The sequence below is a fragment of the Asterias amurensis genome, chromosome 4 (genome assembly GCF_032118995.1).
Source record: "Asterias amurensis chromosome 4, ASM3211899v1".
NCBI lineage: Eukaryota > Metazoa > Echinodermata > Asteroidea > Forcipulatida > Asteriidae > Asterias > Asterias amurensis.
Window position 1 is genome coordinate 25,099,125 of NC_092651.1, and position 18,433 is coordinate 25,117,557.

The 18,433-nt window shown below is 38.1% G+C and overlaps 2 protein-coding genes across 4 annotated transcripts in view; one reads left to right on the forward strand and one right to left on the reverse strand.

The window, feature by feature from the left end:
• Positions 1–9,005, forward strand: part of LOC139936123 (gamma-aminobutyric acid type B receptor subunit 2-like) — a 104,190-nt gene extending 95,185 nt beyond the window's left edge. Inside the window, exons 14-17 of the mRNA XM_071930855.1 lie at positions 1,639–1,818; positions 3,743–3,898; positions 5,444–5,614; positions 6,466–9,005. Coding sequence (XP_071786956.1) covers positions 1,639–1,818; positions 3,743–3,898; positions 5,444–5,614; positions 6,466–7,209 — 1,251 coding nt within the window. The 3' untranslated portion in view covers positions 7,210–9,005. The remainder of the gene's footprint in view (positions 1–1,638; positions 1,819–3,742; positions 3,899–5,443; positions 5,615–6,465) is intronic.
• Positions 9,006–10,517: 1,512 nt separating this feature from the next.
• The window catches only part of LOC139936184 (Na(+)/citrate cotransporter-like), a 31,910-nt gene continuing 23,994 nt past the window's right edge, over positions 10,518–18,433 (reverse strand). For all 3 annotated transcript variants that reach the window (XM_071930948.1, XM_071930947.1, XM_071930949.1), the window contains 3 exons: positions 17,345–17,506; positions 16,444–16,581; positions 10,518–15,144 (listed from right to left, as the gene is read on the reverse strand). In XM_071930948.1, coding sequence (XP_071787049.1) covers positions 15,013–15,144; positions 16,444–16,581; positions 17,345–17,506 — 432 coding nt within the window. In that variant the 3' untranslated portion in view covers positions 10,518–15,012. The remainder of the gene's footprint in view (positions 15,145–16,443; positions 16,582–17,344; positions 17,507–18,433) is intronic.

Genomic DNA, 18,433 nt, shown 5'->3' on the forward strand with positions numbered 1-18,433 from the left:
CGTCATAGATTGATCTTTGTTGTTCGTTGCGAAGTTTGAATTAGAGTTTAATGGCGCGGAAACTCAAGCCTAAATCCGATTGGGTTTCAACATGTCAAGGCGAGATTGTTTTGTGAAGACAAATTGACAGCATCGTAATCAAACGCTCAACCAATCATGGTAATTGCTCCGTTTGATCTTCCGCTTCAACAGCCGACTTAGTAGTGAAGTGACAAGCTTTGCGTTCGGTACTGATAAAAGGAACACGTTGCCTTGGATCGGTCGAGTTGGTCTTTGAAAAGCGTTTGTTATAATATGCATATGGGTAGAAAGATGCTGTAAAAGTAGAATACAATGATCCACACAAACATGCCTCGAAATTGCACGGTTTTCCTTTTACCTCATCGGCTAACACGGTCGGCCATTTATGGGAGTCAAATTTTTGACTCGTGTTCGTTCGCACAGTAAAAGGAAAACCACGCAATTTCGAGGCAAACTTGTGTGGATCATTGTATTCTACTTTAAAAATTATCTTTCCAACCATATGCATTTCATAAAAAACGGTTACAAACGCCTTTTATATACCAACTCGTCCGATCCAAGGCAACGTGTTTCTTTAAGGACTTAAAGTGAATATACCACTGATTGATGACGTCAGGGCACCATTTCAGTATTCGTTTCAGACGTATTTCACGAAGTAAATAATATTGTCTTAAAGTTGAACACTCAAAAGTATCTTCAATATGGGGACAATGTAGGGAACATTACATACGTGGGCCGAGAGCAAAAAGCGTTGGAACTAAAACACTATGTTGACTTAAAGACACTGGACACTATTGGTAATTACTAAAAATAATTATTAACATGAACCTTACTTGGTTACGAGTAATGAGTAGAGGTTGATGGTATAAAAAATTGTGAGAAACGGCTCCCTCTAGAGTGGAGTTGTTTTTGAGAAAGAAGTAATTTTCCACGAATTTGATTTCGAGACCTCAGATTTAGAACTTGAGGTCTCAAAATCAAGCATCTGAAAGCACCTGACAAGGGTGTTTTTTTCTTTCATTATTATCTCGCAACTTCGATGACCGATCTAGCTCAAATTTCACAGGTTTGTTATTTAATGCATACGTTGAGATACACCTGGTGAGAAGACTGGTCTTTGACAAATACCCGTAGTGTCCAGTGTTTAATAAACACAGTCTATTGCACACAAAGTTGTTCTGTAATGAAAAATAAAAAAATGTACTCCGTCGAACAAAGACAAAGGTCGTTTTGAAACTTTGTTCCACGCACCCAGCTTTGTGTTTCAGACACTCATTTTTAGTTCTACTCTTCAACACTGTAAAAAAAAATAGTGTGTGGACACGTGTTAGTCCACATTGTCTGTCAAACCCCTATGGGGATTTGTTTGTTCACAAATATACACTCGAGATCTCAAGTTCTAAATATGAGGTCTCGAAATCATATTCGTGGAAAATTACTTCTAGTCGAAAACTACGTTACTTCAGAGGGAGCCGTTTCTCACAAAGTTTAAGATTATAAACCTCTCCCCATTACTCGTTACCAAGTAAGGTTTTATGCTAATAATTATTTGGAGTAATCACCAATAGTGTCAAATGCCTTTAAAACTGACACTTTCTCTTGTCCTCTTACCGTCAGTCATCAAACGATACCGTAGCTTTCGTTCCAATCGTCGAGGTGTGTCGCTCTAAGAATCTCTCCATCTGGCTAGGATTGGTCTACGCTTACAAGGGACTTCTTCTTCTATTCGGGCTGTTCTTAGCTTGGGAAACGAGGAAAGTCAAAATTCCAGCTTTAAATGACTCTCATTATATAGCGGTAAGTATCTATGGATTGCGAATCACGTCATTGACCATCATCTGTGGTGTAGAACAGTTGGATAAGCACATTACCTCAGCCAATGTTTGCCTTTCACGCGAGTATGTTTCATCAAAGATAGTGGTCTATTGAAATATTCTAGCCATTTACCGTATACCTTTGTATGCACACAAGCATGTGAAAAATAAGCAGACACTCATTTTTAAAATAGTTCTCGATGATTTTTTTTTCAAATAAGGAAGGTTCTGTAAGCATTTAAGACTGACTAATTACATAACAAACTGCGTGAGCTTTCGTAGCAACAAAAACTTAGTTTGCGTTTAATTCATTGTGTGGGCCAGCTGTTGTGGTTTTTCTTGTTTGTTTTTCAGATAAAATTTAATCGAATATGGTCTCATTTCAGAGGGAAATATTTAACTGACAAAAAATTGTTGTATGAACTTCATACTCAGTAAACGTTAGGACTAAAATTAAACAATGATGTTTTTTTACTTACCAATCCTGCACCTTAAGAGCATTTAGTTGAGATAATGAACTAAAACAACAATAAACCCTTTGGTAGTTTTTTACTTTAAAGGTAGAAATAAAAGTACCGCTTTAACCTCGAAAGAGTACTTCGTTGACAATCAGAATAGGACAAAGCTTTAGTAAAAGCTAACATCCAAAGTGCACATTTGGCAACGACTAGCTATTCACACATAAAACTAATACAATTAAATAAATCAAATAAGTCTTACTGTGTATTGGGTTTTTATTGTTATCAAAAAGGTAGCAGAGTGCAAGTGAGTTTCCGAACCCCAAAAGGGTGCTTGGTTCGAAATCCGGACAGTCCAAAACAAATAATTCTAGTTAGGGCTTTTTATTTTTTACCAAGACCAGATATTATATTTTGTGTCTGTTTTTGGTCATAAATAAAACGGTATACTCGACACATAATTGTTAACCATTCAGAAGGTCACGATTTTAAAAAGGTAATCTAGTGATGGCGTGCCTTTTATTCAAAAAAAAAGATGAAATACGTCACAAAAACTGAGTCATAACACAATGACAAAAACAACAATATAGAAGAATGGCACTTCATCCAAATCGATAAATTGAAGCTTGACTTTTTTTATAACATCTAACGCAAAACATGGACACTACTAGTGGGCAAGAGCAATCCTTGATAGAAAAAAAACGTAATAAATTAATAAATGATATCTTATTTAAAGTAACAGTTAATGGATAAATGTACTAAAGCGTGACTAGAACAAATAACCTCTGTACAAGCGCTCAACCAACTGAGCTATCCAGGCCTATGTTGGCGGTCTCCCTATCAGTCAATATCTAATAGCCACTTCACGTCATTGTTTAAAGACACTGGGTTGGATTTCACAAAGGTAGTCCTAACTTAGGACTAGTCCTAGGCAATGCTAAGAGATAGGACCAGTCCTAAGTTAGGATGAGTTACTGGTCCTTACTTATGACCAGTCCTGTCTATTAGCATTGCCTAGGACTAGTCCTAAGTTAGGACTACCTTTGTGAAATCCACCCCAGGACACCTTTGGTACTTGTCATAGACCAGTCTTTTCACTTTGTGTATCTCAACATATGCACAAAATAACAAGCCTGTGAAAAACTGAACTTATTTGGTCGTCGAAAAAAAAACACCCGAAGTTGAGTGCTTTCAGATTCTTGATTTCGAGACCTCGAAATATATTCTTAGGTCTCGAAATCAGATTCAAATATTTAAGTGGAAAATTACTTCTTTCTCGAAAACTACGTTACTTCAGAGGGCACCGTTTCTCACAGTGTTTTATACTATCAACAGCTCTCCATTGCTCGTTACCAAGTCAGTTTTTATGCTAACAATTGTTTTGAGCACGTACCTATAGTGTCCAGTGTCTTTAAACCCAAACTAATCGATATATTGATCCATTGGCAGGTCTGCGTCTACAACGTGACAATAATGAGCATCCTAGCCGTGGTGGTATCAAACCTAGTCACTCGGGGTGATCAACTCACCACATCCTTCGTTCTAGTCACCGTCTGTATATGTATCACCACCACCATGACATTGTGCTTCCTCTTTGTTCCAAAGGTCGAGTATACTTAACTTCTTTATAATAATAATAATAATAATAATAATAATAATAATAATAATAATAATAATAATAATAATAATAATAATAATAATAATAATAATAATAATAATAATAATAATAATAATAATAATAATAATAATAATAATAATAATAATAATAATAATAATAATAATAATAATAATAATAATAATAATAATAATAATAATAATAATAATAATAATAATAATAATAATAATAATAATAATAATAATAATAATAATAATAATAATAATAATAATAATAATAATAATAATAATAATAATAATAATAATAATAATAATAATAATAATAATAATAATAATAATAATAATAATAATAATAATAATAATAATAATAATAATATTAATAACCAGTTTTTACATAACGGCTTTCACACCCGAAGGGCGTCTCAAAGCGCGTCCAACATTATTACCCCTGGTCACTGTGCCTTAATTAATTCGTTAAACCATCTCAGCTCCTTGCAACATTTATATGCGCTACTTGACTTAATCAATTCCAAGAATCATCTCTGCCCTCACAGGTACCCATTTATCCCGGGTTGGGAGAAGCAATGGTTAAAAGTGCCTTGCTCAAGGACAAAAGTGTCACGACCGCGGTCGAACGGGACTCGAACCCACACTCTCTGCTGAACAGAAACACCAGTGCTCTTATCCATTCGACCACGACACCCTACAACCCGCATAAATCCTGAGCGGCTTTTTGCGATGTTCAAACCTCACTTTGTGAGCAAAGTACAGTTGTCATCGTCTAGGGTAAATGGTTAATCTAAACTAGACAGATTACTAATTATAAAACTCCTACCTGTACAAATCCTCAATGGAAGCATTCCTTCTCAAATGCTGGCATGGTCGAGCAAAAAGTATTTGAATACCCTAGAAATTACCGTGGCTTAGAAGTGCCGCAGTCAGAATGAGGCCGATATGTGAACAAGCTCAAAAACCCAACCAAATCATCAACACGTTCTCGTTAACGGCACTGGCACTGGACACTAATGGCAATTACTCAAAATCATTGTAAGCATAAACACTGACTTGGAAACCAGCAATGGCGAGCTGTTTTTAGTTACAACACATTGTGAGAAAAAGCTCCCTCTAAATTTGTTGAGAAATATAAAATTGTGCAGCAAGGGTGTTTTTTCTTTTGTTATTCTCTCACAACTTCGATGACCAATCCAGCCCAAATATATTCACGGATTTGTTATTTTACACATTTTGAGATACATCAAGTGAGAATAGTGGTATTTTACAATTAACAAACGTGTCCAGGGTTCGATTTCATAAAGAGTTAGGACTGGTTCTAACTTGAGACTCAGGACCAGTCCTAACTTAGGACTAGTCCATATATAAAAACGTATGGCTAGTCCTAAGATAGGACGAGTAACTCGTCCTAACTCGAGATAGGAGCAGTCTTAGCTCTTTGTGAAATCCACCCCAATGCCTTTAAAGGTCGATCATTAACTAACCTTCCTCGACTAATATTTTCATTACCCACTCCTTCTACAGGTGTACACTATTCACGCTGTTCGTCTTGGTGCTGACCCCGTGACGAAATCAGTAGGGTTAGAGATCAAAGGTCGTACGAGACGCTTCGTAACGGACGAGACAACCGAGATGAAAGAGAGTATATACAGAGCTGAAGTACAGATGAGGGCGTTTAGAAAAGAAAGGAATAAGGTGCGTTGGGGCTAGACTGGTGCCCTTTCTTTACAGGCACTGGTCTTACATAACCATTGATTTAATTGGAAAAACGAAATAAATCTTTTTAGTGCACACATGGAAAGCAATTTTCACTTTTTACTTGTAATCTGTGATGAAATAAATAAATTGAATTGAATTGAATTGAAATGTGTGTACAGGGGTAGGGCCCAATTTCATAGAGCTGCTTAGCACATAAATTTGCTTTGCGTATTACATTCTTCGTATATAAATTATGATGACCAACCGAATTCCCCTTTGTTGCATATTGCATGTTACAGGTATTCAGCTGTTGTTTTCTTATCCTGAAAATCAAGTGGAAATTTGGTTGGAAATCCTGTTTTTATCTAGGCAAGAATTTCATGCTGAGCAAATTTTTGTGCTTGGCAGCTATTTGAAACTGGGCTCAGCACCGAACTGTAGCCAGATAAGTTAATGTGGCCCCTGTCCTGTACAACCATAATCTTGATTGGCCAAGTGCGTGTTTTTTTTTCTCGAGACGACAGGTCCAACCTTATACAAACTCATTTTTATTTAAACAATCACCCAAGCCGAAGTTCTAAAGTAAGAGGATAATGATGTGAGTTTTCTCAATTGTGAAAAAAAAACATGCCAAAAAGGCACAACTATTGTATATGATCACATTTTACTCACCTTATAGAAATCCTGAGCAAATATAATCATGAAAAATAAAATTACCTGCTGCAAACTAATTACCACCCAAAGGGTGTCTTTTTCGACAGCAAAATGACATTCATTATTCAACCATTTTTGACAAATATAATCATGGTACGGAGTGCGTTAATTTGTATTTGTAAACTACTTTGCAGTTGGACCAGCGCATTGCTGATCTGGAAGCTCGATTACGCATGGTCAGTAAGCCTGACTATGCGGACAGTAGCAGCGGGGACGAGGTTGAATGGATGGGTGACCTCTGTCAAGAGAAGGACATGTACATGCTTTTGCATCTCCCGGAGACGAGTATACAGGACACCGGACCGTCAGAGCGTCCTTATCAGAACCACGTGAAAACGTTTGAGCACGAGGCAGAATTGCAGAGAGACGATTCCGGTCGCCATTCTTTGGACTCTAGGAGCGTCAGTAATTATACGACAGAACTTCCTGAGAATCACTGTTCGAACGTGGGTGATGACCCAGACTCGAACACCCCGTCACCCTCCCGGTCAGCTAAGCAGCAACACGCTGAACTGTGTCTTCAGAACTCCAACAAATACCAGTATCATTTACAGGAGAACCCGGTAGTAGCGCGCTCGATGAGGAAACACCCGCCATTGATTAAGAGCTTATCCTCGGGGAGTGTCCCTCGGAGGCACACGCTGGTGTCGTCAATCGACGGACCAAACAGATGCATAAAAAATGACGCAATATGCCGGTACTCGTCGCCCGCTCGTACCGTTGGGGGCGGGCCTGCCAGGCGTTCACATAGCAACAGCGAGAGGCGGGAAAGTGCCCGTTTCCATAACGAGGTGAGGCGCCTCGTTGTGGAGATGCGGAGTGTACAGATGAGGTTGCTACAACTGAATGAGAAGCCGGAAATGATTTACTACGTCTGACAAAGGTCAACCCTTAGAATTCACGTCTTCGAGGTCTACCTGTTTGTATGAGCGTCATCGCCAATCTCCAATCTTATCAACCATTAGTCCCTGTTTACGGATCTTCGGGAAAATCACCATTTAAAGCCCGGTTAATTTTCTTGCAAATGACAATTGGCCGACATAAAAAAATTTTTTAAAGTTCCACTTAATTATAAAAATATCAGATTGCCTGATCACCATAATCAAATTGCAACTTGATAATGCCATAAAAAAGAACCATGAACAGAACTCAACTACACAAGTTTGCTATGTTGCTGAATATACGAACAGCGGAACACATTATTCAAAATGATTTGGTTTTGCAGTACTTTTGCGTAACAAATAACATGCGTTTTTTTACTTTATTTTGTTATAGACATGGACACTTTTGGTATTGTCAAAGACAGTCTTCTCACTTGGTGTATCTCTGATGCATGAAATAACCAACCTGTGAAATTTGAGCTCAATCGGTCGTCGAAGTTGCGAGATAATAATTAAAGGAAAAAACATCCTTGTCGCACGAAGTTGTGCTTTCAGATGCTTAATTTCGAGACCTACAGTTCATAAACTGAGGTCTCGAAACCAAATTCTTGTAAATATACTTCTGTCTCGAAAACGATGTTATTTCATCAGAGGTCGCCGTTTCTCACAGTGTATTTTACTATCAACAGCTAAAGGTTTTATGCTAAATAATTATTTTGAGTAATTACCAACAGTGTACACTGCCTTTAGTTTCCAATCCAAAACCTCTAGCTCAAAATTCTTCACTTTTAGTTCTTATACTCTACAGCTTCAGGTCAGGATTTACCCGGATGTTCCGTGAGTCTTGACCCCTCTCTGGGTCAGTCTGATTCTGTACTGGGTCACATCCCCTGAGATTTGGAATCTGGGTCAGGGTGTAGTTTGATTCTATATTCCTTATACATTTTCTCCTTGCATAATTATGTATAGTTAATATTAATGTTATAAAAGCCATTACAATGGGCCAGAATTTTAGAATCTTTTGCGAATTTTCATATTTTTATATTTTTAATTCCAATTTTCATTAAGAACATTGAAGCCTTTATTATTCACGTGCAATTATTACCCTTTGTGATTTGTTTAAAGACAAATCGCAAAACAAATAGAAATATCGATAGTCGAACATAAAGTTGTCTTGATCTTTCAAAATTTTAATCTTTTCTGAATAGTGTGCCTTTTGAAGTATATCTGGCTTAATACACTAGACCGTTATCATACTAACCAGTCTTTGTCTTTCCCTCTTTTCGCAGCTGCAACAATAATTCCGAGTTCCATGAACAATAAGGACAATGCCAAACAAACATGGCTGAGTAATAAACGCAAGCTATAGCTTCAGTAAAAACTGGCTTTTTACAAAATCACGGTAAAACAGTAGCAGTAAATGTTGCTACTCTAGTAGACGATATGCCCTCTGACGTCACTCGAAAACCATAACATGATTCACGCGCAAATCGCCGGGCAAAAACCTTTGTGTTTTGGCAGCCAGATAGAAAGTACACGCAATCTTACCACGACTACGCGTCTTTTTGCCCGGCGAAACATGACGCGTACAGTGTTTTGTCAACGGAGGGCGGTTTGAATGTAAACATAGGTCACATCATCTATTCTGTTATTGCTAATAAGCCTAAAAACCAATGATGTAGACAAGAACGATTTTTTTTCTTCTTCGGGTCACAATTACTTACTAAAAAATCTGTGGATGGTTAGTTTGATATTTACATTTCTAAAGCTATTGCACGAAGTGTATCTCAGATTATGACAGTTTTAATGTAATTACAATAAAATAAAGGTGATGAACACTTTTCAAACTAAATGAATGACCCGTTGATTTATTTATGCCTCATATTATGTTATAGGACCATTGACCCCTTTGAAATTCATGTACGAGTAACACCATTTAGAATACCCCATTGTGTCAAAACAGTCCCGCAATTCGGTCCCCCTGATTTGATATGTCTCATGTTGCCGGTTGCCTTGTAATGTTTCAACCCTAACCCTAACCCTGGTCCTAACCCTATAATCCTTGCTTTAACCCTTAATCCCAACCACAACCATAACCTAAAACGTAGCCCTAACCCTTACCCTAACCCTAAATCATAACCAAATCTTAACCCTAGCCCTAACACATAACCAAACATTACCCTTACATTAACCCTAAACCCCAACCCTAACCATAACTATTAAACCATTACCCTAACCCTAACCATAGCCTAATTCCTAAACTTTTCCCTTAACCATAACCATAACCCTAATTTGTGTGCTCTTGTGTATTATTATTAGGACCAAGGACAAAACAACAAGAAATAACCTTAACCATAGCACTAACTTTAGCCATAACCATAGCTCTAATAACCCTAACCATCACCATAGCACTAAACTCTAACCCTAACCATAACCAAAATCCTAACTTCTGTGCTCTTTTGTACATTATGGAGACCGAGGACAAAAACAACAATTGAAAACAAAAGTACGCCATAGTACATTCTAAAGACCGGAGTGCTCCACATGGAAGTTTTTGTATACAAAGTCTATGTGAAATTGTAAAAGGAACACGTTGCCTTGGATCGGTCGAGTTGGTCTTTGAAAAGCGTTTGTATTCGTTTATTATAAAATGCATAGGGCCTATGATTAGAAAGATGTTGTAAAAGTAGAATACAATGATCCACACAAGTATCACTCGAAATTGCATGGTTTTTATTTTACCTCGTCGACTACCGTGGTCGGCCATTCATGGGAGTCAAATGTTTGACTCCCATAAATTAATGGCCGACCGTGTTAGTCCGCAAAGTAGAAGGAAAACCACGCAATTTCGAGGCAAATGTGTTTGGATCATTGTATTCTACTCTTAAAACAACTTTCTGACCATATTTGCATTTTATAGCAAACGGTGTCAAACGTTTTCAAATACCAACTCGAACGATCCAAGGCAACGTGTTCCTTTAAGTGCAGGGACAAAGGAAAGATGCAATTTTGAGAATGTGGATCCTCTTTTGTTCTTAGGTGCAAAGATTCACGCAGTGTTCAGTCAACACGAATTGTTTGTTTTTTCCACAGTACATGTAACCAGTGAACTAGTAATATAAAAATTAATCAGGTTCGCATTGACATAATATATGGGAACGGCTCAAAAAGGCGTTTCGTTATTTTAGAAAATTTAAAGTGTACAATTTTGCAGTGTAGAACTACCGTATCAAACATGGGCATAAGACGGTTCATTAAAACATACACGAGACTCACATTTCAACCATATAAATGAATTCCTTTATTATCTATAATCCGCAAACTAAAAGTATACACCATTCATGTTCAGTTAAAAAACATATTCTGCAGAAAAACATACACATTGGGTCCGTGTCGGAAAAGCCCATATGCACAACCGCCATCTTAAAAATATACCGCAATGCATCTTAGGAAACCGAGTAAACAGTTTTAAAAGGTTAAACTGCTACCATGCATGCCAAAATCCACTAATCACACAACCCCGGTAACGACTGCAAGATTAGTACAACAAACCGTGTTCGGGTCGGCTTTAAAGACACTGGACACTATTGGTAATTGTCAAAGACTAAGTCTTCATACTTAGTGTATCTCAACATATGCATAAAATAACAAACCTGTGGAAATTTTAGCTCAATCGGTCGTCGAAGTTGCGAGATAATAGTGAAAGAAAAATACCCTTGTCACACGAAGTTGTGTGCTCTCAGATGCTTGATTTCGAGACCTAAAATTCTAAATCTGAGGACTCGAAATCAAAATCATGGAAAATTACTTCTTTCTCAAAAACTACGTCACTTCAGAGGGAGCTGTTTCTCACATTGTTTTATACTATCAACAGCTCCCCGTTACTCGTTACCAAGTAAGGTTTTATGCTAATAATTATTTTGAGTAATTACAAATAGTGTCAACTGCCTTTAAAAAAAAACAATTCAATAAACGAACACTTTTACACTACGACTACTTATCGTATCTACATTATTATTTGTATACGTCATAATATTACAAAGTGTAATAAACAAACAATTTGGAATGTTATCATATCCCAGAAAGACAGTTTGTAAAATACGCGTACACTGCATCTGCAGTAAGGCCGGTTTATAGTCGGTCGCGCGATGGTCGCGCGACGGAAATATTGCGCGCAATCCTAAGACTGAGGCCTAAAAACCGTGTCTTTTTATGATCGCGCGTCAAGATTTCCGACGCCCGACCATAGATATAGAATAGAATAACTAGATCGGCCGCGCGTACATACGCGGGTTCTGGCATGGGGGCTGCCATTTCCTATCTCCCGTGTACATTTTCTGTGCGTTGCCGTCAGCACGTGACTTTTTGCCGTCAGCACGTGACATTTAGCGCGTCAAAGGCCTATCTCTCGTGTTCATTTTTGCGCGTCGCCTTTCGAACGTAAAATTTTTACCGCGTCCATGGCGAACAATTTTATTTTCTACACAGGTAATGGCGCGTATGTACGCGCGGCTGATCTAGTTATTTAATTCTATATCTATGCGCCCGACCATCGCGCGACCGACTATAACTCGGCCTGTAGATTAAAGTGACCTCATGAAATTATTACATAACTTGGTTAATAATGTGGAATGTTATTGAAGAGAGTAAACTCTTAGAATAAAGGTTAGGAATCACCGAATGTGAATACTTTGTCTTGGTTCCAAGACCATTGGTGTTGCGCGGTCACACACAACTAACGTTCCGATCTACGCACGGCAAAAACTGTACACGCTTGTAATGAACGAACGTAGAGGGCGCTCTGTATTTCTGATTTCAGGATCCCACATCGGAACGTTGGTTGTGTGTGACCGCGCAACACCCTTGGAACCAAGGGTCTTGGAACCAAGACTAGTGAATGCTGAGGCTGGGAATCATAAAAAAGTCCAACCGAGACCATGCAAATCGTGTCGTCCGTGTTGGTGGAAGGTTTCACCGACAGTGCCCAACGAAAGGCTTATTGCATGAACACAGAACTATGGAAAAACACATCTACACTTTTTAGAGTTCGAACAAAATAATGTCTATGCTTACGTACAAGCTTTCTTCAAAAGTATAACCTAAAATTTGTTTAGATTCTCGTGTGTTTGCTACAAATCATTTGAGCAGATGTCGAATTGATACGCATGTCTATCCTTTAAACATGTTTGAAGACACTGGACACTATTGGTAATTGTCAAAGACAAGTCTTCTCACTTGGTGTATCTCAACATAATATGAATAAAATAACAAGCCTGTGAAAATGTGAGCTCAATTGGTCGTCGAAGTTGCGGGATAATAATGAAAGAAAAAACACCCTTGTCACACGAAGTTGTGTGCTTTCAGATGCTTGATTTAGAGACCTTAAATTCTGAATCTGCTGTCTCAAAATCAAATTCGTGGAAAATTACTTCTTTCTCGAAAACTTCTCCACTTCAGAGGGAGCCGTTTCTCATAATGTTTTATACTATCAACTCGTAACCAAGTAAGGTTTTATGATAATAATTTATTTGAGTAATTACCAATAAAGTCCACTGCCTTTAAAAGGTGGGAGCAACATATTATGTGTTAAACTCTAAACAGAGTTTGTACAGTGTTAGCATTCACTGGTAGAAAATACTAAATTCGGATTCTCTAACTTAACCCCGCACCTGAAATAAAATCCAATTCAAGTCTAGTGTATCTTTCTAAGTTATAAAATATAAATGTACAGTATATAGTTTTAACTTTGAAATTTGCACTATTATGCTAACGTCAACGATAAGGGCATTTGGTAAAGGCACACTAACCAGTAGACTTGATGACAAATCGTTAGGCGCTGCCTATTTGTCTGCCATTCATGCAACAGTCACAGTGCGATGTTACACATGCAACAGTCGTAGGTAGCGCGAGGCAGGACTGACTCACACACACATACTGGGATCGAGGGTGTGTGTATCGTCCCCGTAGCTACACCGCGTTGTAACTACACACCGCGCTTAACAATTACCGTCTTGACTTCAAGACTTACTAACCAGCGGCTATGAGAACAATTAACACCCGCCGAGGAAGGCCTTGTGAGTTGGCATTAGCACAATGAGGCCCAGAGATGTTAATTCATATAATGCGCTATATAAATGTAAATTATTATTATATTATCTACAAACTACATGTTATTACATTTCGATTGTCATAACACTCATGATCTTCATGATCCAGAATTGGAAAGTTGTATAGTTCAGCTGTATCACCTTTAATAAAAAAAAAAAAGTACGTTCCCTGAATAGTATTAGTGACTTGAAAAGTGCGCTTTTAAAACAATTTACTTTTGTGATATTTCAGTATTGAAACATCACCGCCGACAAAGGGCGATGTTGTTATTTAAGTAGCTCTGCGTAGATATTGAGGAGACTGTGTTGGAAAAGAAATGAAAACAAACTTTTTCTTGAGTACCATATTATTCTTTTAATACAATAATGAATTCCTATGCAAGCCGTACGTTCTGGACTCTGGTTTTGTGTTGAATGACGTTTTTCCGGGGAATAGGACATGTAACAAAAATCACAATGTCTTCCTTTTTTGTGGGGGGTCAGTCTTTGCTATAAAGCACACACAGAATTGCCGTTGAATCAAAATTGCAAGTCGCACTTTGCTTTTCACATTTATACATTTCTGAATATAAAGACCTGGGCCCAATTTCATAGAGCTGCTTAAGCAAAAAAATTGCTTAAGCACGAAAAAATAGCTTGCTTATTTTACACATGTTACTGGCAAAAATTTCCTGCCATGTCAATGCTTGTGACTAATATTTAGGTGTTGTTTACTTAGCATCACAATTGAGTGGAGTCTTAGCCGGTAATCTGATTTTACAAAGCAAAGATTTTTTTGCTTAAGCAAAATTTTTGCTTAAGCAGCTCTATGAAATTGGGCCCTGCTTGAACGAATATGTCAAGTCGTAAGCTTTGCTGAAATTCACTTAAAATGTTTTCAAAGAATAGGGAAATCGAGTCATATGACTATAAAAAGATTTCAATTGTGTAAAAAAAACAATCATTTTGAATGCCCTTATCCAGGGCTTTTCTGAGAGATTTGCGAAAAGCCCTGTTACATAATCACTCTCAAAACGTTATAATGGGAGCTCCAATTTGTAAAACCGCTTTGTTGCAGCGTGGAGGCATAACAAAGCAAGCTCCCAGAGATGACGTCAGCGGCATTGTCCATTGACGCGTGCTCTCAACGGCATAAGTGTTTTTAGTTTGTCAAAACCTTTCGGTTGGGGCCTGATTTTTTAATCGATAATTACGAAAAATTCAGAAATGTACACATATCAAAAATACATTGAAATGGTGAAAAAGTGCATTATAAACAAGTTAAAATACCATTTCCAATGAAAACTTTCCGCTCAGGTAGCTGTTTAATTGTTAAGTCAATGTTTCCCTCAACAATCATATCATTTGACGTTTTCAAGAGGAACTTTAAACTCTTCGAAATTGCCCCTGAAAAAGGGAAACTGGCGAACTTGAGATTCGGTAACAGTAATGAACCTGTGGAAACTTGGGCTCAATTGGTCATCGAATTTGCAAGAGAGATTAATGAAGGAAAAAACACCCTTGTTGCATTACTTTGTGTGCTTAAAGGCTTCAGCTTAAGTGAACAATTACCTCTTTCTCGAAAACTACGTTACTTCAGAGGGCGCCGTTTCTCTCAATGTTTTATAATATCAACTGCTATCAATTGCTCGGTACCAAAGTACGTTTTTATGCTAAAAATTATGCAAGTAGTTACCAATCGTGTCCAGTGTCTTTACATTGACGCGTCTGTGGTGTTCAACCAAGGCGGGACATTTCCCACGTCAAATATCAACACGCCAAGAGTGTTCACGCTAGCATTGGCAACCAACACACAGATGATGTTCAACACGAAGCCGGTCTTTACCTGTGGGAGAGAGGTTGAAGAACGAGGAAAATTATTAGAAATAAGTTGTGTTCTCTGACTGCAATTTCGACCTAAGTATTTTTTTTTTAAGATTCCGATTATTACAATAAGGTCATTATTGCATTCCATATTCGTGGTGATCAAAAGGTCTTTAAATTGAAAATGAGAAAATAGAATTAGCTGTTGCAAACAACTAGCCTTCGAGAAAGACTCTGCTAGGGTCGAAATGTCAGGCCATTAACTAAATTGAAAATGCTTACAAAAATAACATGTAAAACAGTAACCAAACTCAACAAATGAATGTTTTACTTAAGAAACGAGTTTTCTTTTTGCAGTAACTTTATATCCAGTTAACGTCAGATTGAAACAAATCATGCACTCAACAAGCTCCTGATTCTAGGTCCAAGAGTTCTGATATTAGCGGCTGATATTGTACTTACTGCGCGAGTTTCCATTTCATAGCGCTGCTAACCGTAAGCACACGAAAATGCATGCTAACCTTCCGGTGCTTACTGCACGAAAAAAAATGACGTCACAATGCAAATCCATGGTAAACGCGCACTATGGCCGCCTTATTTTGCTGCTTACCTGTGAAATACGCTGCACCATAGCAAACTTTTCTGCAACAGTAAGCACGAAAATTTGCTTATGGTTAAGCAGCGCTATAAAAAAACTATACTCGGATTTTGCATCAATTCCTGGGTCATTTTGATACGCATTCCGGGTCATGATTACCCCGAAATGGGTCAGGCCCCAATGGACCTAGATGCACGTCAAGTTTGACACGGTGTCATGACAAAAAGTGTCCGCTCGCAATAAGTGTCCGCTCATTAGCATACTGCGTTCTGATTGGTCATGCGTCTATGACATCACATTGTTTACGGAAGCTTGCTAAATAGTGCCCGCGGTCATAGCGTGCATCATCATTGCGTGCCTTGCTTCTCAGCTGTCAAGACGGGAGCTTTTTAGAGTTTTTGTCTTAGAAAACATTGTCCATCTTTTACGGTGACCTTCAATGGAAAACAAGGACCCGGCGAAAAGGATCAACAATAAAACGTCAACAAAACGTAGGATTCGGACTGCCTCTAGCTACCGGGCAATCTCGGTGGTCTAGTTGGTATGACATTGCCCTAGAAATACAAAGGTCGTGGATTCAAACCTCATTAAACACATATACCCGTGATTTTTGTTCACAGAAATCGAGAAAGAACTGAGAATACATGTGTTTCACGTCATTGTAAGGCTAAAACCGAAAGAAAACAAACATTTACAAAAACACATAAAACGTCAACAACTTACCATATCCATAACTGATATCTGGCCATTGGCGAATGCAATGGCGTTAGGGGGCGTGGCCACAGGAAGCATAAATGCAAATGAGCAGGCAACCGTCGCTGGTATCATGAGGAGTAGTGGGTTGATACCGATGCTTTCTCCCTAGTAATCAAACAAGAGGAATACTTCAGGTCAATTTCAAAGTTTTTATTTAAGTTCATTGTTCATTGATCTTACTAGATTTAATTGTGTAATATCTGGAGACTTTTGAGACGATAGGTGGCAGCAAACTTACCAAGTGAAATCCATTGTTCTCGATAACGTGCGCATGCTCAGAACTATGCCAACAATGGAAATTTACCTGCTAAGTCTGCTTCCACCTAACGTCCAAAATTCCTTCCAGTTATAAATTCATTCAATTTCGTTGTTGTTTGCTTATTTATCTTTCATTGAGTATTTTTACTTTAAAAGTTGGAGTGCCATGTCAGTTAAATTTAACATCAATCACAGTGAAAATCGATTTAGTTTTCCCCTTCCCCTTTACACTCTTAACTTGTTTTACTCCCGCAAGATTCGTGCTTTTATTAATATTATTTAAATGTTTAACCTATACATGATTTTTATTTATAGGTCATTTGTGTATCTGTTATTTTTTACATAGTTCATCATTTGTATGTAGACCTACTCTATTTAATTAACAACCAGAATTAGGGCAGCTGGTTTGTGGATCACAGGAATCGCCTTAATTGTGTTTCTCAAAGCCCCTCTGAAAGTGTTGATGTGCTGTTTTGTATTGATGTGATGGCTGGATAAATATAAATTATAACATTAACTGGTAATTAAAGCAGACTAAATCAAAAACGTCCCTTCCTATGTGCAAACTATTGGTGGCGCACTTTATTCTCTCATTTTGCCCATGTCTTACCAAGCTTCCAAGAATGGGTAGAAAGATTGTTGCTGTAGCCGTGTTACTGGTGACTTCAGTAAAGGCAGCTATGATGATAGACACGACGAGGGCGATGGCATATGGCGGTAGGACCTTAAGAACAATAAACTGATCACCTATCCACTCTGAAAGACCAGATACCTTAACATAGAGATAAGAAACGGACAATAAGAACTTGCATGTAATGTTGATTTATATGTACGTATAGGATTTGACGCAATTCTCTATGTGGAATTAAATAGGTGAAAGGTGATTATGGACATAGATTGACGTAGGCTCAACGGCAGATCTCTGGCGTAATTCACGAGCTTCGAAGTGTGACGTCAGGTGTTACAGGCTAAGAGAGATACCAACAAGGGCTTCCCTCTATGGAACGCCACAAAGGATCGCTGGATAGGCAATGCTTATCTCGGTAGTTAGAGCAACAAGCTATGACTTTGGGATTTAAACCTAGAACCATTTGATTGCAAGGCCACAGCATACGTATACTTATTTTAATGCAACAATACTGCATTAAATCGTTTGGGCTGGTTTGACCAACACTGATATGAACTCATGTACTATAGACGAAGTCCATCGGTAGCAGCTTCCCAATAAGCATTTTATCAAGGCCTGAAAACTCCTTTTACGAAGCTTAAATGTCATTGAAGTCGTGGACATTGGCAAAATTAACAATCGTTTTTACTTAAACAATCCCCTAGACACAGCACGGACGAGGCAATAAAGCATTGGGCCGTACTTTGAGAACACAGTGCTGCATTTAATACACCTCTCTTAATATTTATGCATGACGTCATAATTCATACCCAAAATGAGGCTATGGGCGCACGTTCCCCATAACTTGCAGTGGCTGCGCCAATCACCTCGTTTTGAGTTAGCATTGTGACGTACCTCATGCATAAATATTAAGAAATGCGTATACAACCGGTCAACGACAAGCAAGAACTCAAACTCATCATTCAATCATACACCATAAAGTAAAGTATGTCCCGAGTCAGTATGGCTCACCAGGCTGGTGTTTATAGCCAGTTTCCTTGGTATTAACCGACTGAAAATACTTCTACCCCC